This window comes from Peromyscus maniculatus, chromosome 6, assembly GCF_049852395.1.
Source record: "Peromyscus maniculatus bairdii isolate BWxNUB_F1_BW_parent chromosome 6, HU_Pman_BW_mat_3.1, whole genome shotgun sequence".
Classification (NCBI taxonomy): Eukaryota; Metazoa; Chordata; class Mammalia; order Rodentia; family Cricetidae; genus Peromyscus; species Peromyscus maniculatus.
Genome location: NC_134857.1, coordinates 12,670,483 through 12,688,521, shown reverse-complemented (window position 1 = coordinate 12,688,521; position 18,039 = coordinate 12,670,483). Strand labels below are relative to the sequence as shown.

The window sequence follows — 18,039 nt, the reverse complement described above, 5'->3', positions numbered from 1 at the left end:
ATTAGAGCCTTCTGTAATGACAGCACCCTGGAGGTGAAGGCGGAGGACCAGGGTCATCCTCGGCTATGCAGTGAGTTTGAGGCCAGCCTGGGCTGCAGGAGATGCTATCTCAAAGCAAGTAACAAATGGTCTAACCTGCCTAAGAGCTTCTGATGTCATCTGCCCTGAGAAATCATTACAGTTGTCGTGGGCTCTATGGACCGAGTGACTTCCATGTTGGCGCTCTTTACCTCTGGCCCCATGGCTCCCACCCTTCCCAATGCTGTGACCCTTTAATACAGTTCCTCCTGTCATGGTGAACCCCAACACAAAATTATTTCGTTGCTACTTCCTAACTGTGATTTTGCTAGTGTTATGAATCATAACGCAAATATCTGATATGCAGGCTATCTGACCTGTGACCCCTGTGAAAGGGCTGTTCCAGCCCCGAAGGGATTGAGACCCACAGTTTGCTGCTTCTGTTTCCTGTTCGTTTTCTCTCTCCAGGGACTTCAGGTAGCCTCCCGGCACAGTCTCTGAGCTCACTTACCAAATTCTGCACCCAGGTTTTTTTTTTTCCTTTCTCCCTGCCCTCCATTTGCTAAATGCAGGTGTCCTGAGCCTTCTGCATAAGGGGGGCAGCCATGTGCCTAGTGAATCCCCTATGGTGGGGAATTATACAGCCAGTACTTCACTGGCTCTCATAGCCATAGGTTACATCTGACAAGAACTCTAGAAAATGTGGGCTGTTCACCACCTGGGTGGAATCTCAAGTCCTGAGTTCCCAGGTGCCCTAGCAGTGCAGGGAGGGAGGTAATGTGGGTTGGCTTGCCTTGACTTGGCAAGCCTCCCTGTAAAATCAGCTCTGTTCTAGGAATGGACAGGATTTCCTTTGCAGACTTATGTAGAAGCCGAAGAGGACGGGACTGACTCCTGTATCAAGAGTGCCGACTTCCCGTATTCCTGCTTTGCTGGTTGGAGTACACAGAATAGAACTGGGAGAAAATAAGGCAGCATTGCCTGACCCCGGGAGATAGACATCCCACAGGCGGAGTCGGCAGTGGGAGCATTTCCGCCTAAGGAAGGCTTTTCCACGGCAGAGGATTAACAGAGGCCACGCCTGGAAGAATTAGGAGCAGAGGTGGCTTTTCCACCTTGAGGTCTGCTGCCGTGGGGCTGGGGCTGGGGCCAGCAGGCCAGCAGTAGCAATGGAAGCAACAAGGCAGGCCGAACTAAACGGGCTTGGGAGGAAGGTGCCTGGGTTCTGAACTGGGTTCTGTCCCTAAGCTGAGTGATCTAAGCAAGTTGTGTTTTTCCTGGTTTGTTTGAAACTGGTCTTATGCACCTCACGAGGGTTGAACTTGTTATTGAGCCAAGGATGACTTTGAACTCTTCATCCTCTTGCTTCTGCTTCCTAAGCTGGAATTACAGATGTGTGCAAACCATACCCCATTTTTGAGGTGCTTGGGATCAAACCCAGAGCTTTGTGCATACCAGGCAAGTACTTTACCAACACACTATGCCTTTAAATGAACCGGTTAAGCAGAACATACAAACTTTAAGATGTAAACAGCACCACACAGTCCAAAGTTGGCTAAGACCGTGCATTAGTGTTATAACTAGCTCTCTTGGAAAAAAAATAAAAAAGCGCAGCTTGGTTTGGGCTATACGAACTTCTCTTTCATAGCCCAAACAAAAATACTGGGTATTGTTTAGCCACCAAATTAAAGCATCCACATTTGACTAATATTTAAGGCATAAAGGATGTTTCTACAATCAGATTCCACAACGCTCTTAATATTCTCTATTAGAAAAAAATGTCTATGGTAAAGCTTAAGTGGTAAAATAAAGTAAATCATTAACTTTATTCTGTTTAAATTGGAGATGTACAATAAAATGTGTTGGCAAATATATTTCCAGAATCAAATTCGCGAGTCCGTCATCAGTCAGCTCACATGTGACTGTGCATGTTTGAATATGTGCATTTGCATGGTGAGAACGTTTAAGACTTACTGCTTAAGGAACCCGGGGAGACAGCTCAATGGGTAAGAGCACCTGCTGTGCAAACCTGAGGACATGGGCACCCCATAAAGGCTGGGTGGAGACAGGCAGATCCTGAGAACTCACAGGTGTCGGGGTCAGCAGGAGACCCTGTCTCAAAGGAGACCGGAGGGGAGCATGGAGAAAGACACCTGACATTGTCCTCAGGCTTCCACATGTGTACATGGGCATGAGCACCTCCAGTTCACACATGCACACTCACAAGATTTCCTTCTGAAGACCGGATGTGTTGGCATGTACCCACAATCCCAGCATTTGGAAAGCTAAGGTATGAGGATACAGAATGTGAGGCCAGCCTGGGCCAAGTGAACTCATGCATGCACATACGCATGTACACACACACACACACACACACACACGTATGCACATGTGCACATATACACACATCATACACACTCGCACACACATGCACACACACAAAGACATGAAAGTAGAAGGGAAATTAATGGAGAAGGGGCTCAGTGGAAGAGAAAAGGGAGGCAAGAGAAAGAAATGTAAGGTAAACATGATCTAATATATACATGTATGAAATTGTCAGTTAATTTAAAAATTAAAAAAAAAAAACCTAAAAGGAGATAATACCAAGAGGTGAGAGTATTTATGAACCATTGTCTTATTCCTATGCACAGCTTTAAAGTTCTAGGTTGAAAAAGAAACTGTCAAGTGGTGCCCACTATTGGAGAATAAACCAGTTATAAGCTGGACCCTGGATACCATGGCAACAGATAGAGGGAGACCAGGCAGGGATCCCACACAGTCCTTCACCGTTCAGGACTGAGCGAGGCCCAGTCTCCCTTTGTTGGAACTCACATGTATGTGTCCGTTCCGCAACAATCTTGTAGAAAGCTTGATGAACAGGCCGAGGGACACACAGAAGAGGGTGAAGCTCAGGCCCAGGTCCAGGGCTTGAAGTGCCAGGTGGTATTCTTCATAGTGGAGGGGGTCCACACAGACTGACGGAAACTTCGTGTACGGGAAAGGAAAGGCGACTGCGTAGCCAACGTAGCCGGTCCCCGCAGCCCCTGAGAAGGAGTAGAAGCAATATGGACCAAGGAGGGCAGATTCCAAGGCTATTGCAAAATGAAGTGGACATCCCAGAATGCTCAGAATTACAAAGGTGAAGCCAGCTTCCCACTGAAAATAAGCAGAAACAAACTGTCACTTAGAGGAAGAAACCACTGTTACTGGAGGCCATTAATCTCCTCTACCTGGAAGAGGAGAAATACACACAGCTTTCTATCCCATCTACACTCAAGACTGAGTTTCCTGTAGCCCAGGCTGGCCTCAGATTTCTATGTTGCTAAGGTTGGCCTTGAACTCTTGGTCTTTCCTGCTTCTACATCCCAAGTGCCACACTGGATTACCCCCCACCCCACCCCACCCCACCCCATGCTGCCATTTAAAATTTAGACCTACGGCCTCTGTATGCCAGGCTAGCACTCTGTCCCCGAACTCCACCGCTGGTTCCCTCTACCTTCCTTTTAGGATCTGCTGTTCTCCCTGCTGCCAATCTATGCTACAGGAGAAAACCACACAGCAATGTGAGCTAAAATGAAATCAGTTCAATAAAGTTTTACTTGTTTATTTCCTATCATACTCAGAGTGCCTGTTGATGTTGGGAAACACATCCCCTCTTTGGACCTTGCGACTCAGGGTGCCATCTGCGGCTGGGGAGCATGACGCTGCTGAAGAGCCTCTCAGAAAGGCTGCCTTTCAGACCTCATCCGGACCTTCTCAGTCCGAGCCTGCGTTTTAGCTCAGGCTCCAGCTGACCTGTCCACGGCCTTGGCCACGGAAATGAGGCTACAGTAGATACCACACTCTTTCTGTAGAGAGGGAAGAGCTGACTCGGTGCCGTTCATACAAGCTGGCTTGGAGTTCTCATCCTTTCCCAGATCTGAGAGCTCGGAATGTGACCTCCATCCGAGGAGTTGTTGAGGCTGGGGGTAGAGTGTTTGTCTAGCAGCACTGAGTCCGGGGTTCACTCCATACCCCCCAAACACACACACACCATGGGCACTTACATTATTGAAGCAGGGGAGCCTGTTCTTTAATTTCTACAACATTAACTCAGGGCACTGACACGGGCCCAACAGTAATCATGAACTTAGAGAAATGATTTAGAGTAAAAACTGGATAAAATTACATTTTAAACATAGTTTATAAAATTGGGCAAGGTGGCACATGCCTGTAATCCCAGGACCTGGGAGATGGAAGAAGGAGGATTAGAAATTTGAGGTCATCATCATCAGCGCGCGCGCGCGCACGCGCGCGCAGGCACACACACACACACACACACACACACACACACACACACTCACGACTGTCAAATCTGCTGTACCATCCCTGCTGACATTTTTGTATTTACCAAGTGTCTCTGGGTCCACTTTCTGTGAGCAAGCAGTACAAGTGCCCCAGCTGTGATGGCCTGTGAAAAGAAAATTGGAAAAAAATAACATCCACAATCGAAGGGACCTCTGCAAAGAGTTCAATCTGCCTCACAGCTTGACAACTTTATCACAAGCTAGAAGGCAGAGCAAAGGGTGAGACGGATTTATGACTCTGATCCTTTCTTCTTGTGGGAGAGGAACTGTGTGGACAGGGAGGAGACTAAGACATTAGAGTCACCAGGACGTGAGTCACGCCAACTCATTTTCCATTCTCTGTTGCCTTTGCCGTCATGGCCACCACCTCTGCTACGGTCAGGGTGACACCATTAAATTTGCTTCACAGGTCTTGCCCTGCGCTTTGTGCCATGGTTTGGATGAGAAATGCTCCCGTAGGCTCGTGGATTTGAACACTTGTTTCCATGTTGGCGGCACTGTTTGGGAAGGGTGTAGACCTTTAGAGCCTTGCTGGAGGTAGTGAGTAACGCCCACTGGGGCAGGCCTTGGTGCTTACAGTCTCGCCCCACTTCCTGCTTGCTCCCTTGCTTTCTGTGTGGGGTGACAATGTACAGAGCCAACTTCCTCCCCCTCCTGGCATGCCACACCTTTCCTGCCATCATAGACTGGAACCCTCTGGAACCATAAGCCAAGTAAACTCTGAAGTTGCTTTTGGTTATGGTATTTTTTAATCACAGCAACAAAAAGTACCACATGTACAACTTTTAAATTTTAAGGATTTTTGACATTTATTTATTTTTATTTGCCTCTCTCTCTCTCTCTCTCTCTCTCTCTCTCTCTCTCTCTCTCTCTCTCTGTGTGTGTGTGTGTGTGTGTGTGTAAGTCAGATAAAGTGATGGGATCGGACCTCTCCTTCTGTTCTATGAGTCCCGGGGACTGAACCCAGGGTGGCAGGCTTAGCTGCAAGCATCTTCGGACCTCTCCTTCTGTTCTGAGTCCCGGGGACTGAACCCAGGGTGGCAGGCTTAGCTGCAAGCATCTTTACTTACTGAGCAATGTTGCCACCCCAACATCCTGTTTTTCATTTTTCCATCAACTTCATAAAGCTGCAAATAGGACAAACTGAAATGGAGACCTGTCTCCATGCCCCAAATCTTCCCTAGCAGGGGTTTGGTCTTTCACAACCCGCTTTCTTTTGATTTGGGGGCCTTGACCTGCTGATGGGATACAGACACATGACCTCTGTTTCCTAAATGACAAAGACAGCCATTAAGATGGATGTACATGGCAGGGCATTTAGTGTCGTGGGTGCAGTCATGTCCACTTTTATGAAGAGTTTTTCTCTATAGTCCATGTTTAAAGAAAGAGGCCCAAAGTAGAGAATGAAAGTAGTTAATAAAGGAGGAAATGGAGTGTCCAGAATGTTGCAGTAGATAATGGAAAAAGAATCTCTGAGCTCATCTTGGATTCATCATGAGGTCTGATGAAGGAGCCGTTTGTGGTAATTGGGACTAAGAATCACTTATCCACAAACCACAGAAATCCTTACTCTCAATCAAAGCGTGGGTTCTGAGGTCCAGATAGAAAGCCGGGAGGAGATGATTGGAGTGCAGAAAGGTTTAAAAACAGCACAGTTTTGATTTTGACAGAGGAATAAATATGATGGCATGCACAGAGCTGCTGGATTCAAGAGGGGAATGAGAGATTCTCCCGTGTGATCTAGTGGGATGCTGCTTGCAGAGTTCCAAGTTTGGTGTATTTACCATTTTGAAACTTGAATTTAGAAACTGGGAGAAGGAAACTCCCGCTCATGCATGGCTCCGGTTGCCAAGCCCAAGATCGCAGACTTGGCGTGGGTCTACCATGAATGTCCCGGGGATAAAAACAGGACCATCTGTAGTCAAAAGAAGTTCCTGGCTTGATTCTGCAAGAGGCACCTTTCCAGGGGATGTTCAGGAGGCAGAGGCGGCACACGCAGAATAGTTGGGGAACTAAGGCAGAGAAATGGAGCCCTGGTGTCTAAGCGTCCAAACTGACACCTCGCTGCCTGTCAGCAATCAGAGAGTCAGAAGCAGGAGACTTGCAGGCTTAGCTCTGGAAGACAGCAGCCATGATGGGATGCTGAGACTCTAGCTTGCCTTAAGTGTGCTGGCAGCAGTTTCTTTCCTTTTCAAAGTTGAAAAACGCTGCAGAATTGCAGTTTCCTGTTATTTTGCTCACAGCAGCCAACTTGAATTTTGCCTTGTTTACGCACAGCTCTGAAAAAGCTCTTTCACGGAGTAGCAGCCTAGGATACGGCTGTTCAGTAACTCATTAAATCCACTTGGCTGATGGGATGGGCTGCCAGAGCTGAGCACACCCATCTTCCTGATGCTGTTCCTGAATTTAGATAAGAAGAGGGAAGAATGAAAGGGGAAGAGATCTGAGGGTAGGGAACGGAAGTCAAGAGGGAAAAGGAAAGGAGGAAGGAGCGGGGTGTTTGGGAAGTGCAGGGCTGGTTGATCAGTGTGGTTTGAGGAAGGGCAGGAAGGCCGGAGCCTGGGGTAGGAGAGAGCACTCCTCCCTCTGCCGGGCTGTCGGCCTGCTTTCTGGGGTAATTGTGAGCCCTCCACTGGACCTTCATGCTGCTTACAGACAGTACGCAGTTCCCAGAAGCAAATGAATTGAAGGAAGCAATTTCAGAGGCATCACATGAAGATAGGATATACAGCTTAGTCACTTACAAGCATCTATTGTGGGTCTACTACAAGCAGTGAGGTAATCACGATGCAGATAAAGTAACAATAGCAAGTCTTCATTCTGATTAAAATAGGGCAGACACGGTGGAAAGCACTCCAGTGTTAACACGCTGAATCGACTCAACGAGGCTGAAGATGTAGTTCTGTTAGCAACGTGCTTTCCCAGCACACAGAAGCCCTGATTGTGGGCATGGTGGCACACACTCGTAGTCCTAGAACTCAGCACACAGAGGCAGAGGATCAGAAGTTCAATGTCATCCTCCATTACACAGAGTCTGAGGCCAGCCTGGGCTGATTGTGACCCTATGTTGGTTACTTTCTGATTTCTATCATAAAATACCCTGACAGAAAGAGCTTAAGAGAGGGAGGGCTACTGTAGCTTACAGTCCCAGGAGACACTTTCTGCCGTGGACGGGAAGACGTGGCGGAAGGGAAGGCATGGTGACAGACAGGGAAGGCGTGGTGACAGACAGGGAAGACATGGTGACAGACAGGGAAGGCATGGTGACAGACAGGGAAGGCATGGTGACAGACGGGGAAGGTGTGGTGACAGACAGGGAAGGCATGGTGACAGGGAAGGCATGGTGACAGACAGGGAAGGCGTGGTGACAGACAGGGAAGGCGTGGTGACAGACAGGGAAGGCGTGGTGACAGACAGGGAAGGCGTGGTGACAGACAGGGAAGGCATGGTGACAGACAGGGAAGGTGTGGTGACAGACAGGGAAGACATGGTGACAGACGGGGAAGGTGTGGTGACAGACAGGGAAGGCGTGGTGACAGACAGGGAAGGCGTGGTGACAGACAGGGAAGGCGTGGTGACAGACAGGGAAGGCGTGGTGACAGACAGGGAAGGCGTGGTGACAGACAGGGAAGACGTGGTGACAGACAGGGAAGGCGTGGTGACAGACGGGGAAGGCGTGGTGACAGACAGGGAAGGCGTGGTGACAGACAGGGAAGGCGTGGTGACAGACAGGGAAGGCATGGTGACAGACAGGGAAGGTGTGGTGACAGACAGGGAAGACATGGTGACAGACAGGGAAGGCATGGTGACAGACAGAGAAGGCATGGTGACAGACGGGGAAGGTGTGGTGACAGACAGGGAAGACATGGTGACAGGGAAGACATGGTGACAGACGGGGAAGGCATGGTGACAGACAGGGAAGGCATGGTGACAGACGGGGAAGGTGTGGTGACAGACAGGGAAGGCATGGTGACAGACAGGGAAGACGTGGTGACAGACGGGGAAGACGTGGTGACAGACAGGGAAGGCGTGGTGACAGGGAAGGCATGGTGACAGACGGGGAAGGCGTGATGACAGACAGGGAAGATGTGGTGACAGACAGGGAAGGCATGGTGACAGACAGGGAAGGCATGGTGACAGATGGGGAAGGTGTGGTGACAGACAGGGAAGGTATGGTGACAGGGAAGACATGGTGACAGACAGGGAAGACGTGGTGACAGACAGGGAAGGCATGGTGACAGACAGGGAAGGCATGGTGACAGACGGGGAAGACATGGTGACAGACGGGGAAGGCATGGTGACAGACGGGGAAGGCGTGGTGACAGACAGAGAAGGCATGGTGACAGACAGAGAAGGCATGGTGACAGACAGGGAAGACATGGTGACAGACGGGGAAGACATGGTGACAGACAGGGAAGGCATGGTGACAGACAGAGAAGGCATGGTGACAGACAGGGAAGACATGGTGACAGACGGGGAAGACATGGTGACAGACGGGGAAGGCATGGTGACAGACGGGGAAGACATGGTGACAGACAGGGAAGACATGGTGACAGACAGGGAAGGCATGGTGACAGACAGAGAAGGCATGGTGACAGACGGGGAAGGCATGGTGACAGACGGGGAAGGCGTGGTGACAGACAGGGAAGACATGGTGACAGACGGGGAAGGCGTGGTGACAGACAGGGAAGGCATGATGACAAACAGGGAAGGCGTGGTGACAGACAGGGAAGGCGTGGTGACAGACGGGGAAGGCATGATGACAGACAGGTAAGGCATGGTGACAGACAGGTAAGGCATGGTGACAGACAGGGAAGGCGTGGTGACGGCAGGAGCAGGCTGTTCATGTTGCGTCTCTACTCACGATGCAGGCAGTGGACAGGAAATGGTCCTGAGCTACAAGGCCTCAACATCTGTCCTGCGTGACTGACTGACTGTCCAGCAAGGGTTCCTGTCCCAAAGCTTCCAGGACCTCCTCAAATAGTGGCACTAGCTGGGGCCGAGTGCTCTAACCCCTGCACTTTGGAGGGACATTTCACATCGAAACTAGACTCTTTCCTAAAAATAGCATTAAATAAACTGACGTGGAGCTGGTCTCCTGCTTTTCAGAAGAGGCTAAGAGGCTGTATAAGATGAAACAGGGCACCAAATAACCGCATGAGTCATGATTCCAGCTCTCACTGGAATTTGCAGTCTAGATAAAAAAACATAATGTGCACATACAAACGTCCCCATTGAAGGGACTGAGGAAAGATGGCTCAGTACCTAAGAGTGTGTACAGCTCTTACAGGGGACCGGAGTTCGGTTTCCAGCACCCATGGCAGGCAGCTCACACCTGCCTGAAAGGCCAGCTCCAGGGATAGGATGCCCTCTTCTGGCTTCTGAGATACCTTCTCTCTGTGTGTCTCCCCCCCCCCCCCTACACACATTAAAAACAAAACAGCAAATTTACTAAAAAAAAAAAAAAAAAAAAAAAAAAAAAAAAAAAAAAGCATAACTAGATAAGAATGAGAGTGTGGCACAAGAAGCATTTGGGTATCAAGTTTAGGAGGACAAAGAGAGCCTGGAGCAAGTCTGGATGGCTTTGGTTTCCATGGCCATGACCAGCGAGGGCGTGCCTGGCTGGAGGGCTCCCCTGGCTGGAGACCGTCATCTGCAGAGGTGAGGAAGCGACACTGAGCTTGGGGCACAGACAGGGGGAGCCAGCCTGCAGCAGGGTGGGATCTTGGTGGAGAAAAGCAGAAAATGAGAGTTCAAAGCTGTGTTACGCAGGGTGAGGAGGACCTCAGCAGTTACATGTGGGGTTTGTCTGGGATGGTCAAGCAGCTCTTTGAAGAAGCTAGCCTGACTCACACGGGTTTAGACATCTGAGACAGATGTTTCGTGCTGGACTGGAATGGGTGTGGTCTCGGGGTCCCTGCAGGACCCTGGTCTTTAGACTTCAAACTCCACTTAGATACAAATCCTTTTTTTTTTTTTTTTTTTTTTTTTTTTTTGAGACAAGGTCTTGTTACCCGAGTTATTAGAGTCAGATCCTGGACCCTGGCAGCACTAACAAGCCATATCAGCCACCCATTCTCCCAGTGGGGAGAACAGAGAGGTCCATCCCCCTCTGCCAAGTTCATCTGCAGGACCTTACTAGGAGGTTTAGGTTTAAACAGAGAGCCAGAGGTAGGCAGGCATAGGTGAGCATAGGTGGCTGGTCAAGGTGTGTTCCTGCCGTTGTCCCAAAGTTGTCTGGGCTTCCTGGGGACACTGCAGTTACTTACAGTGCATTGTTCCGGTGGTCTCACAGTCTAAAGGTAGGGCACGGTGTCTCTTTAGAGCATCCTCACTCCTTCTAGGCAGTGTCGCGGGACTCAGGTCGGCCTCCAGCTCAGCGGAGGAGGACTTGGAACTTCTGCTCCTCCTGTCCCACCTCCCAAGTACTGAGATTCTGCACCACCATGCCAGTCTGTGTGGTGCTGGAGAACCAGACTGGGGCCTCACAAGCACCCTCCCAACTGAGCCACAGCCTGAAAACTACCAGTCTAATTTTATATCTAATACATTCAGTGCCACAGCCTCACTGTGCGGCAAACTCTACCATTCTCTATTCCATTGTATTCTATTCATTAAAGCTGCTGTTAGCTACCCAATACGGTTTTATAATCTGCTAATGCATAGATCCCTAAGGTTTGACCTTTCAGGGTTGCCTAGACATAAAATCTTAGCAGGGTGGAAAAAGGGAGGTGCACAGTGAGGAGGAAGAGGAAGATGTACGCTGGGACACGTGTTGGGAAAATTTATCGTCCCTTGACAGGTGATTTAAGCAGGGCTGGTCTAGGGTATTGCTCCACAGTGCAGGTCTGGAGGTGACAACACGACATTCTCTGGTTTTACCAGTTTTTAGCGCCAAAGCTTGGATGTTGGCAGGATCAACAAGCTAGACTAGGCCAGCTGTCCTCGAAAGGCCAAACAAAATGACAGTAGAGAGAAAGGCGATCAATTCAGTGTGGTCATGTTAGGAGGAAGAACAAGTATAGACCCTCCAAACCCACTTCTGGTCCCCACATGAAGTTTATCTTCAGATAGATGGTAAGAGGTGTGAATAACGGGGCACTCTTGTTCAGGCTGTGCACCCACTATGACTGACCCATCACTCTCTGAATTCACATCTTTCTATCAAGTGGTTTGACAGGCTGTAGAAACTGTGTGGAACCTTCTTATGGAGGTGGGTTACAACCCTGATGCACCTTTTCCTTCCTTCTCTCAGCGTGGGATTCCTGGGGGAATTCCAATTCCTTGGGGTCCATTGTTTCCATAGCTTGATGGCCAAAGGGAGGGGCAAACCTATTTGTCTTTAGAATCTCTTCCCTCTTGCCAGAAGTGGTAAGTGGGAGCTGCCTAGCAAGCACTGCTGAGGCCCCACCATAATCCAGTGCTGACCCTGCCATCCACAGATCCCCAGCACTGACCCTGACATCCACAGATCCCAGCACTGACCCTGCCGTCCATAGATCCCCAGCACTGACCCTGACATCCACAGATCCCCAGAGCTGACCCTGACATCCACAGATCCCCAGCACTGACCCTGCCGTCCACAGATCCCCAGCACTGACCCTGTCGTCCACAGATCCCCAGCACTGACCCTGACATCCACAGATCCCCAGCGCTGACCCTGACGTCCACAGATCCCCAGTGCTGACCCTGCCGTCCACAGATCCCCAGCACTGACCCTGACATCCACAGATCCCCAGTGCTGACCCTGCCGTCCACAGATCCCCAGCACTGACCCTGACATCCACAGATCCCCAGAACTGACCCTGACATCCACAGATCCCCAGCACTGACCCTGCTCTCTCTAGATCCCCAGCACTGACCCTGACGTCCACAGATCCCCAGCACTGACCCTGACATCCACAGATCCCCAGCACTGACCCTGCTCTCTCTAGATCCCCAGCACTGACCCTGACATCCACAGATCCCCAGCACTGACCCTGCTCTCTCTAGATCCCCAGCACTGACCCTGCTGTCCACAGATCCCCAGCACTGACCCTGCCGTCCACAGATCCCCAGCGCTGACCCTGACATCCACAGATCCCCAGAACTGACCCTGACGTCCACAGATCCCCAGGGCTGACCCTGACATCCACAGATCCCCAGCGCTGACCCTGCCGTCCACAGATCCCCAGCACTGACCCTGCCGTCCATAGATCCCCAGCACTGACCCTGACATCCACAGACCCCAGCACTGACCCTGACGTCCACAGATCCCCAGCACTGACCCTGACATCCACAGATCCCCAGCACTGACCCTGACATCCACAGATCCCCAGCACTGACCCTGACATCCACAGATCCCCAGCACTGACCCTGACATCCACAGATCCCCAGCACTGACCCTGTCATCCACAGATCCCCAGCGCTGACCCTGACGTCCACAGATCCCCAGAGCTGACCCTGACATCCACAGATCCCCAGCACTGACCCTGCCGTCCATAGATCCCCAGCACTGACCCTGCCATCCACAGATCCCCAGCACTGACCCTGACATCCACAGACCCCAGCACTGACACTGACATCCACAGATCCCCAGCACTGACCCTGACATCCACAGATCCCCAGCACTGACCCTGACATCCACAGATCCCCAGCACTGACCCTGACATCCACAGATCCCCAGCACTGACCCTGACATCCACAGATCCCCAGCACTGACCCTGCCGTCCACAGATCCCCAGAGCTGACCCTGACATCCACAGATCCCCAGCGCTGACCCTGCTGTCCACAGATCCCCAGCGCTGACCCTGCCGTCCACAGATCCCCAGAGCTGACCCTGCCGTCCACAGATCCCCAGCGCTGACCCTGCCGTCCACAGATCCCCAGCGCTGACCCTGCCGTCCACAGATCCCCAGAACTGACCCTGACATCCACAGATCCCCAGCGCTGACCCTGCCGTCCACAGATCCCCAGGGCTGACCCTGTCATCCACAGATCCCCAGCGCTGACCCTGACATCCACAGATCCCCAGCGCTGACCCTGCCGTCCACAGATCCCCAGAGCTGACCCTGACATCCACAGATCCCCAGCGCTGACCCTGCTGTCCACAGATCCCCAGCGCTGACCCTGCCGTCCACAGATCCCCAGAGCTGACCCTGCCGTCCACAGATCCCCAGCGCTGACCCTGCCGTCCACAGATCCCCAGCGCTGACCCTGCCGTCCACAGATCCCCAGAACTGACCCTGCCGTCCACAGATCCCCAGCGCTGACCCTGCCGTCCACAGATCCCCAGGGCTGACCCTGTCATCCACAGATCCCCAGCGCTGACCCTGCCGTCCACAGATCCCCAGGGCTGACCCTGTCATCCACAGATCCCTAGCACTGACCCTGACATCCACAGATCCCCAGGGCTGACCCTGTCATCCACAGATCCCTAGCACTTAACCTGTCATCCATACACACCCCCAGTGCTGACCCTGCTCTCTCTAGACCCCCAGTACGGACATCGCTGTCCATAGATGCCCAGTGATTCGCACAGTCTGAAAAGTCTACTTTAGCAGAAAGAATTGAGTCAAAGGTCATTCTTGGTTTGAAATTGATTTCCCAACACAAAGAAAGGGAAGTTGGAGAAGAAAGAATTGGTTTGGATGACTCATTTGTTTTTAGACAGGCTGACTATAAAGAGACTTAGACTACTCAAGTGGGAAACTAACCATTGACAAGGATCAATTTGCTTACCCCGACTTCAGCCAAATCACCAGCATAGCACTTCCTTTTACAATCTCATTTGGGGGCCTGTGAACGAGACGGCTCAGCAGGTGAAGGAAGGCTCTGGTGACCAAGCTCCAGACCCGAGTTTGATCCCACATGGTGGAAGGAGAGAACTGGCTACTGAATGTTGTTCTCTGACCTCCACAGGTGCTCAGGGACACCCATGTGCATTCATACACACAGTAAATGAAGTGAAGAAATAAAATATGGTAATAGATAAATAAAAACTGTTGACCAAGACCTTTAGCCAGCAGCCCATCCTCCAGGCCAGTGGTGTTTGATTAACACCTTGGTCTCTCTGTCCTTCAGCATCACCCTGTAGACAATGTCTGATCACCTCGTCTGTGCTCAGCAAAAACCCCATCATTTCTCCTTGCTGTTTCCGCTTAGTAATTTCCTATCCACTGCCCCACACCCTGCTCCTTGACCTACATTCTGTCTTGTGCTTTAGTATCTGGAGTTGAACTTGGCCCTGCACCGAGGTTCCTTTCTCCATTCTGCCTCAGTATTGAATAAACCCTGGCTTCATTATTTTACCCACTGCCAAACATTGTCTTTCCACTGCTACTCTCTGGTAGATGGAAGTCCCATGACTGCTAAGCCTCCACCTAGCCAGACCCCTTCTGTGACAGTTAGAAGCCTGCCTCAAGCGGAACCCTGGCCTTGCATTAGCCAGGCACCGGGAGCAAGGCTGTGGCTTGTTTCAGGCCAAGACCCTAGACTCTCTAGATATGGGTCCTTTGATGGAACTCACGGGATCCAGTCTCTTCATCGGAGATGGCTCTGCAGGCCATGTGTTCCAGGATTACTAGGGCTCTGCCCTGAAGATGCGATGACCTGCTGGCTGCATGCTCCATAGCAGCTGACGCCTATAAATAACCTTGCTCAGACATCCCAGGAAAATCGTGTGCCATGAGGCTTTCAGAACAGAGTTAGGAGGGTGTGTGGACCAGAAGGTGGGCCTGACTTCAGAAAGTCTTGACTAAAAGCTTTGAACAAACACAAGGGACAGGGTAGGGTCAGCACTGGGGTATCACATGCAAAAGAACCCTCTTCTACATCTCCAAAGAAACATGGAGTCATTTGTAAAGGAAGTGACAATATGATTGAAATATACAAGGCATCTTTTCACTGGAGGAGGATGTGTCTCAGCAGCAACTGAAGAAGTGATTGGCAGGGGCGGTGTGGAATAAGGCAGGGGCCTTCTGAAGCTGACCTTCATCAGACAAAGCTGAGCTTAGCAGGAAACTCAAGAGGAAAAAAATATTGTTGTTGGAGGAGTGAACACTCCATGCTTTCTCTCCCTGGGGGTTTCTCCTGCCCAGACCAGCCTCAAGTGGAGTCCTGGCAACCTAACCAAAGTTCCACTCCATAACACAGTCTGTGTCGCCAGAAGGCAGGGCCCAGGAGTCACCTACTCAGCCCACAGTGGCCATCAAAGGCAGCAGGCGGCTGTCTTTGTTCTAAGCTCTGGAGATAGAGTAATAAAGAAAACAGAAGCAGAACCCTAATCTTGTCCGATGCACAGTAGGTAGTTAAGTTATATCGTAATGGAGATGGGGTGGGACCACAGGATTGGGAACTGCAGGTCGAGGCAGGGGTTACAATTTTAAAGATGCTTTTTACATTTGCTTTATTTGTTTATTTTGTGTGGGGCTGGGGCAGTGAGCACATGGGTACCACGGCGCATGTGTGGAGGTCAGAGGGCCTCTGATGGGAATTGGTAGGTTCCAGGTATCGAACTTGGGTCTTCCAGCTTGGGGACAAGCACCTTTACCTTCTGGGTCATCTCTGCTGGCCTCTAGGAGGCTGCAATTTAAAACAGGGTGAAAGAGGGAAGACTTAGGTGGAGAGGGACATTTGACTGGGGGCTGATGGGGGGCGTAGCTCACTGGGGTGCTTGCCTGGAGGCATGAAGCCCGGCTGGACCTCCAGCGCTGTGGAAGCTGTGTGTTCTGGAGCTGGCTTGTCCTCCAGCACTGGGAGACTGGAAGTAGGAAGGTCAGAAGCTCTCGGCTTCATGGAGAGTTCTGGAGCAGCCGGAGACACATTAGATCCTGCCTTTGAAAGAGTGGTTGGTGTTAGCATTTAGGCATCTGTAGTGGCCTGTTCTTAGGGTCCTGACAGGTTATGTCCTCGGCTTTATCTGCAGAGCACCTCTGTGTGCTTTCACTACATTTCCTTATAAAAGGCAGGCCCTAACCACCTCTCATCTCTTTCTTTTTCTTCGAGTCTCTGCCCCCTTCTCTGCGCTCCCCTCAATAAACCTCCCACGTGGGCCTGTTGTATGATGTGACTCCTTCCCACATTTTTAAAATACAACGGTTTGGGAGCCAGCCAGGTACAGGAAGATTTTAGACAAAGATCCCCCAGAACAAAGGCTCTGGGGTAAGACACCCCTGGGTGTTCTTGAAATGGCAGCCACGAATGCGAAAGGGCATTAGGCCCCGGAAGCTGCGCTCCCAGGAACAGGATGGCAGAGCTGGCAGCCACTGGGTAAGAACAGAGTTTGGACAGGGTAAGGGAAAGGCTTGGTGCTAGCTAGCAATTGAGTCCAAAGCTCTGGTTAGCAGTCTGCTCAAATTGCCTTCATCCTCACCAAGTATCTTAGGATTAGACAGTTGTTCACATGCTCTCTTTCTACCCATGAATGTCCCCACAGCACAGGGGGAAAAGCAAGAAGGAAGTCGTTGGATGAGACTCCTGCTTCAGACCACATCGTAAGACCGTTAAAGTCTGACATTGAACACAATCTACTTCCCCACACCTTGCGTCTCTGACTCCATGCCCAACCCCGGCTTGCCTGCCTCCACCTCCTGAGCCACTCAGTAGTAGCTTGCCAGGGACACTCATGTCGTTTCTCTTGGCCTATGCCTAAAATTCACCTTCAGCCTACATCAAATATATATAATCTTAGTCAAAACTGAGTCCAGTGTGGTGACATTAGCTTGTAAGGGATGGACAGCTACATAATAATCAAAGCCTCACTCGTAGCCCAGGCTGACTTCCAGCTCACAGTCCTGCCTCAGTCTTCTGGGTGCTGGGGTTATAGGTCTGTGCCACCGTACCTCATAAGAATGTTTCATTGTTGTATACATGACATACAAACACACATGAAACAATGCTAAGAAAAATCATGTGCTTAAAATTTAATTAATAGAAATTCCTGCTCTAAATTCAGGATTATGATTTTCTGCAGGATATAGACGTCTTTGAATTATTGGAAAACTCTGAACTGATGTATTATTTTACTTCCCCTTTCCTCTCAACTCCCTTTACGTCAGTATGTTAATGAAATATGCCCTACCAAAGCCCCGTTCCAGATGGGACAGGCGATCCAAACGCTCCATCCTGTGTACCAAAGCTTGCAGGAAAAGACGGGGAAGAAGGCCATGACTCCCGAGAAGACACTGAGGCTCCCGAGAGTAAGCAGGGTCCGGCCAGCAGCCTGGTAGAGGCCCTTCATCTTCCTCTGTGACGTGAGTCTTTGCTCTGAGATATTTGTTACCAAAACACGAGGGTGAGCCAGCCCTCCACAAACATAAGTTTCTAAGAGACCGTGGCTGCGATGTCTGCAAACAGGAGCAGCGAGGTCCCGCAGACAATAGTCATTGTCTCCAGAGGTGAATGGAAGGAATGATAGAGCTCTGGGTGTAAGTTAGGCAGGATAAACTTTAACGCGTCCTTTTTCAGAGAGAGCGGGCGACTGATTTCTCATTTTGGAGTGGCTGCCTTGACTCCCTTCGTTAGCTGTGTCCTGGGGAGTGACCGCTTCCTGGCCTAATCAGATTCAAAGGTTCACTGACTGAGCTAATTGTTTCTGAACTCAACCTGCCTGGTGGTTCCAGCATAAAGCCACATCCTCTGTGCACAATAGAGCCACATTCCCAGCAAAAGTTCCCACAAGGCAAGGCAAGGATCA

General features: G+C 50.7%; 1 protein-coding gene across 1 annotated transcript; it reads right to left on the bottom strand.

The window, feature by feature from the left end:
• Positions 1–1,812: 1,812 nt before the first annotated feature.
• On the bottom strand, positions 1,813–17,718 carry Tmem212 (transmembrane protein 212). The gene is made up of 3 exons (XM_042278870.2): positions 17,425–17,718; positions 4,409–4,468; positions 1,813–3,174 (listed from the first exon to the last, which is right to left on the bottom strand). The coding sequence occupies exons 1-3, from the start codon at positions 17,581–17,583 to the stop codon at positions 2,809–2,811; spliced, it is 585 nt and encodes a 194-aa protein (XP_042134804.1). The 5' UTR covers positions 17,584–17,718; the 3' UTR covers positions 1,813–2,808.
• Positions 17,719–18,039: the final 321 nt, after the last annotated feature.

Excerpts from the sequence above, each read along its gene's own strand:
- Tmem212 (XM_042278870.2), bottom strand. The coding sequence starts at position 17,583 with ATGAAGGGCCTCTACCAGGCTGCTGGCCGGACCCTGCTTACTCTCGGG. Across the intron at positions 4,469-17,424 it reads CCATCTGGAACGGGGCTTTG|GCCATCACAGCTGGGGCACT; the intron begins GTAGGGCATATT and ends TTCTTTTCACAG. Across the intron at positions 3,175-4,408 it reads AGTGGACCCAGAGACACTTG|TGGGAAGCTGGCTTCACCTT; the intron begins GTAAATACAAAA and ends GCTTATTTTCAG.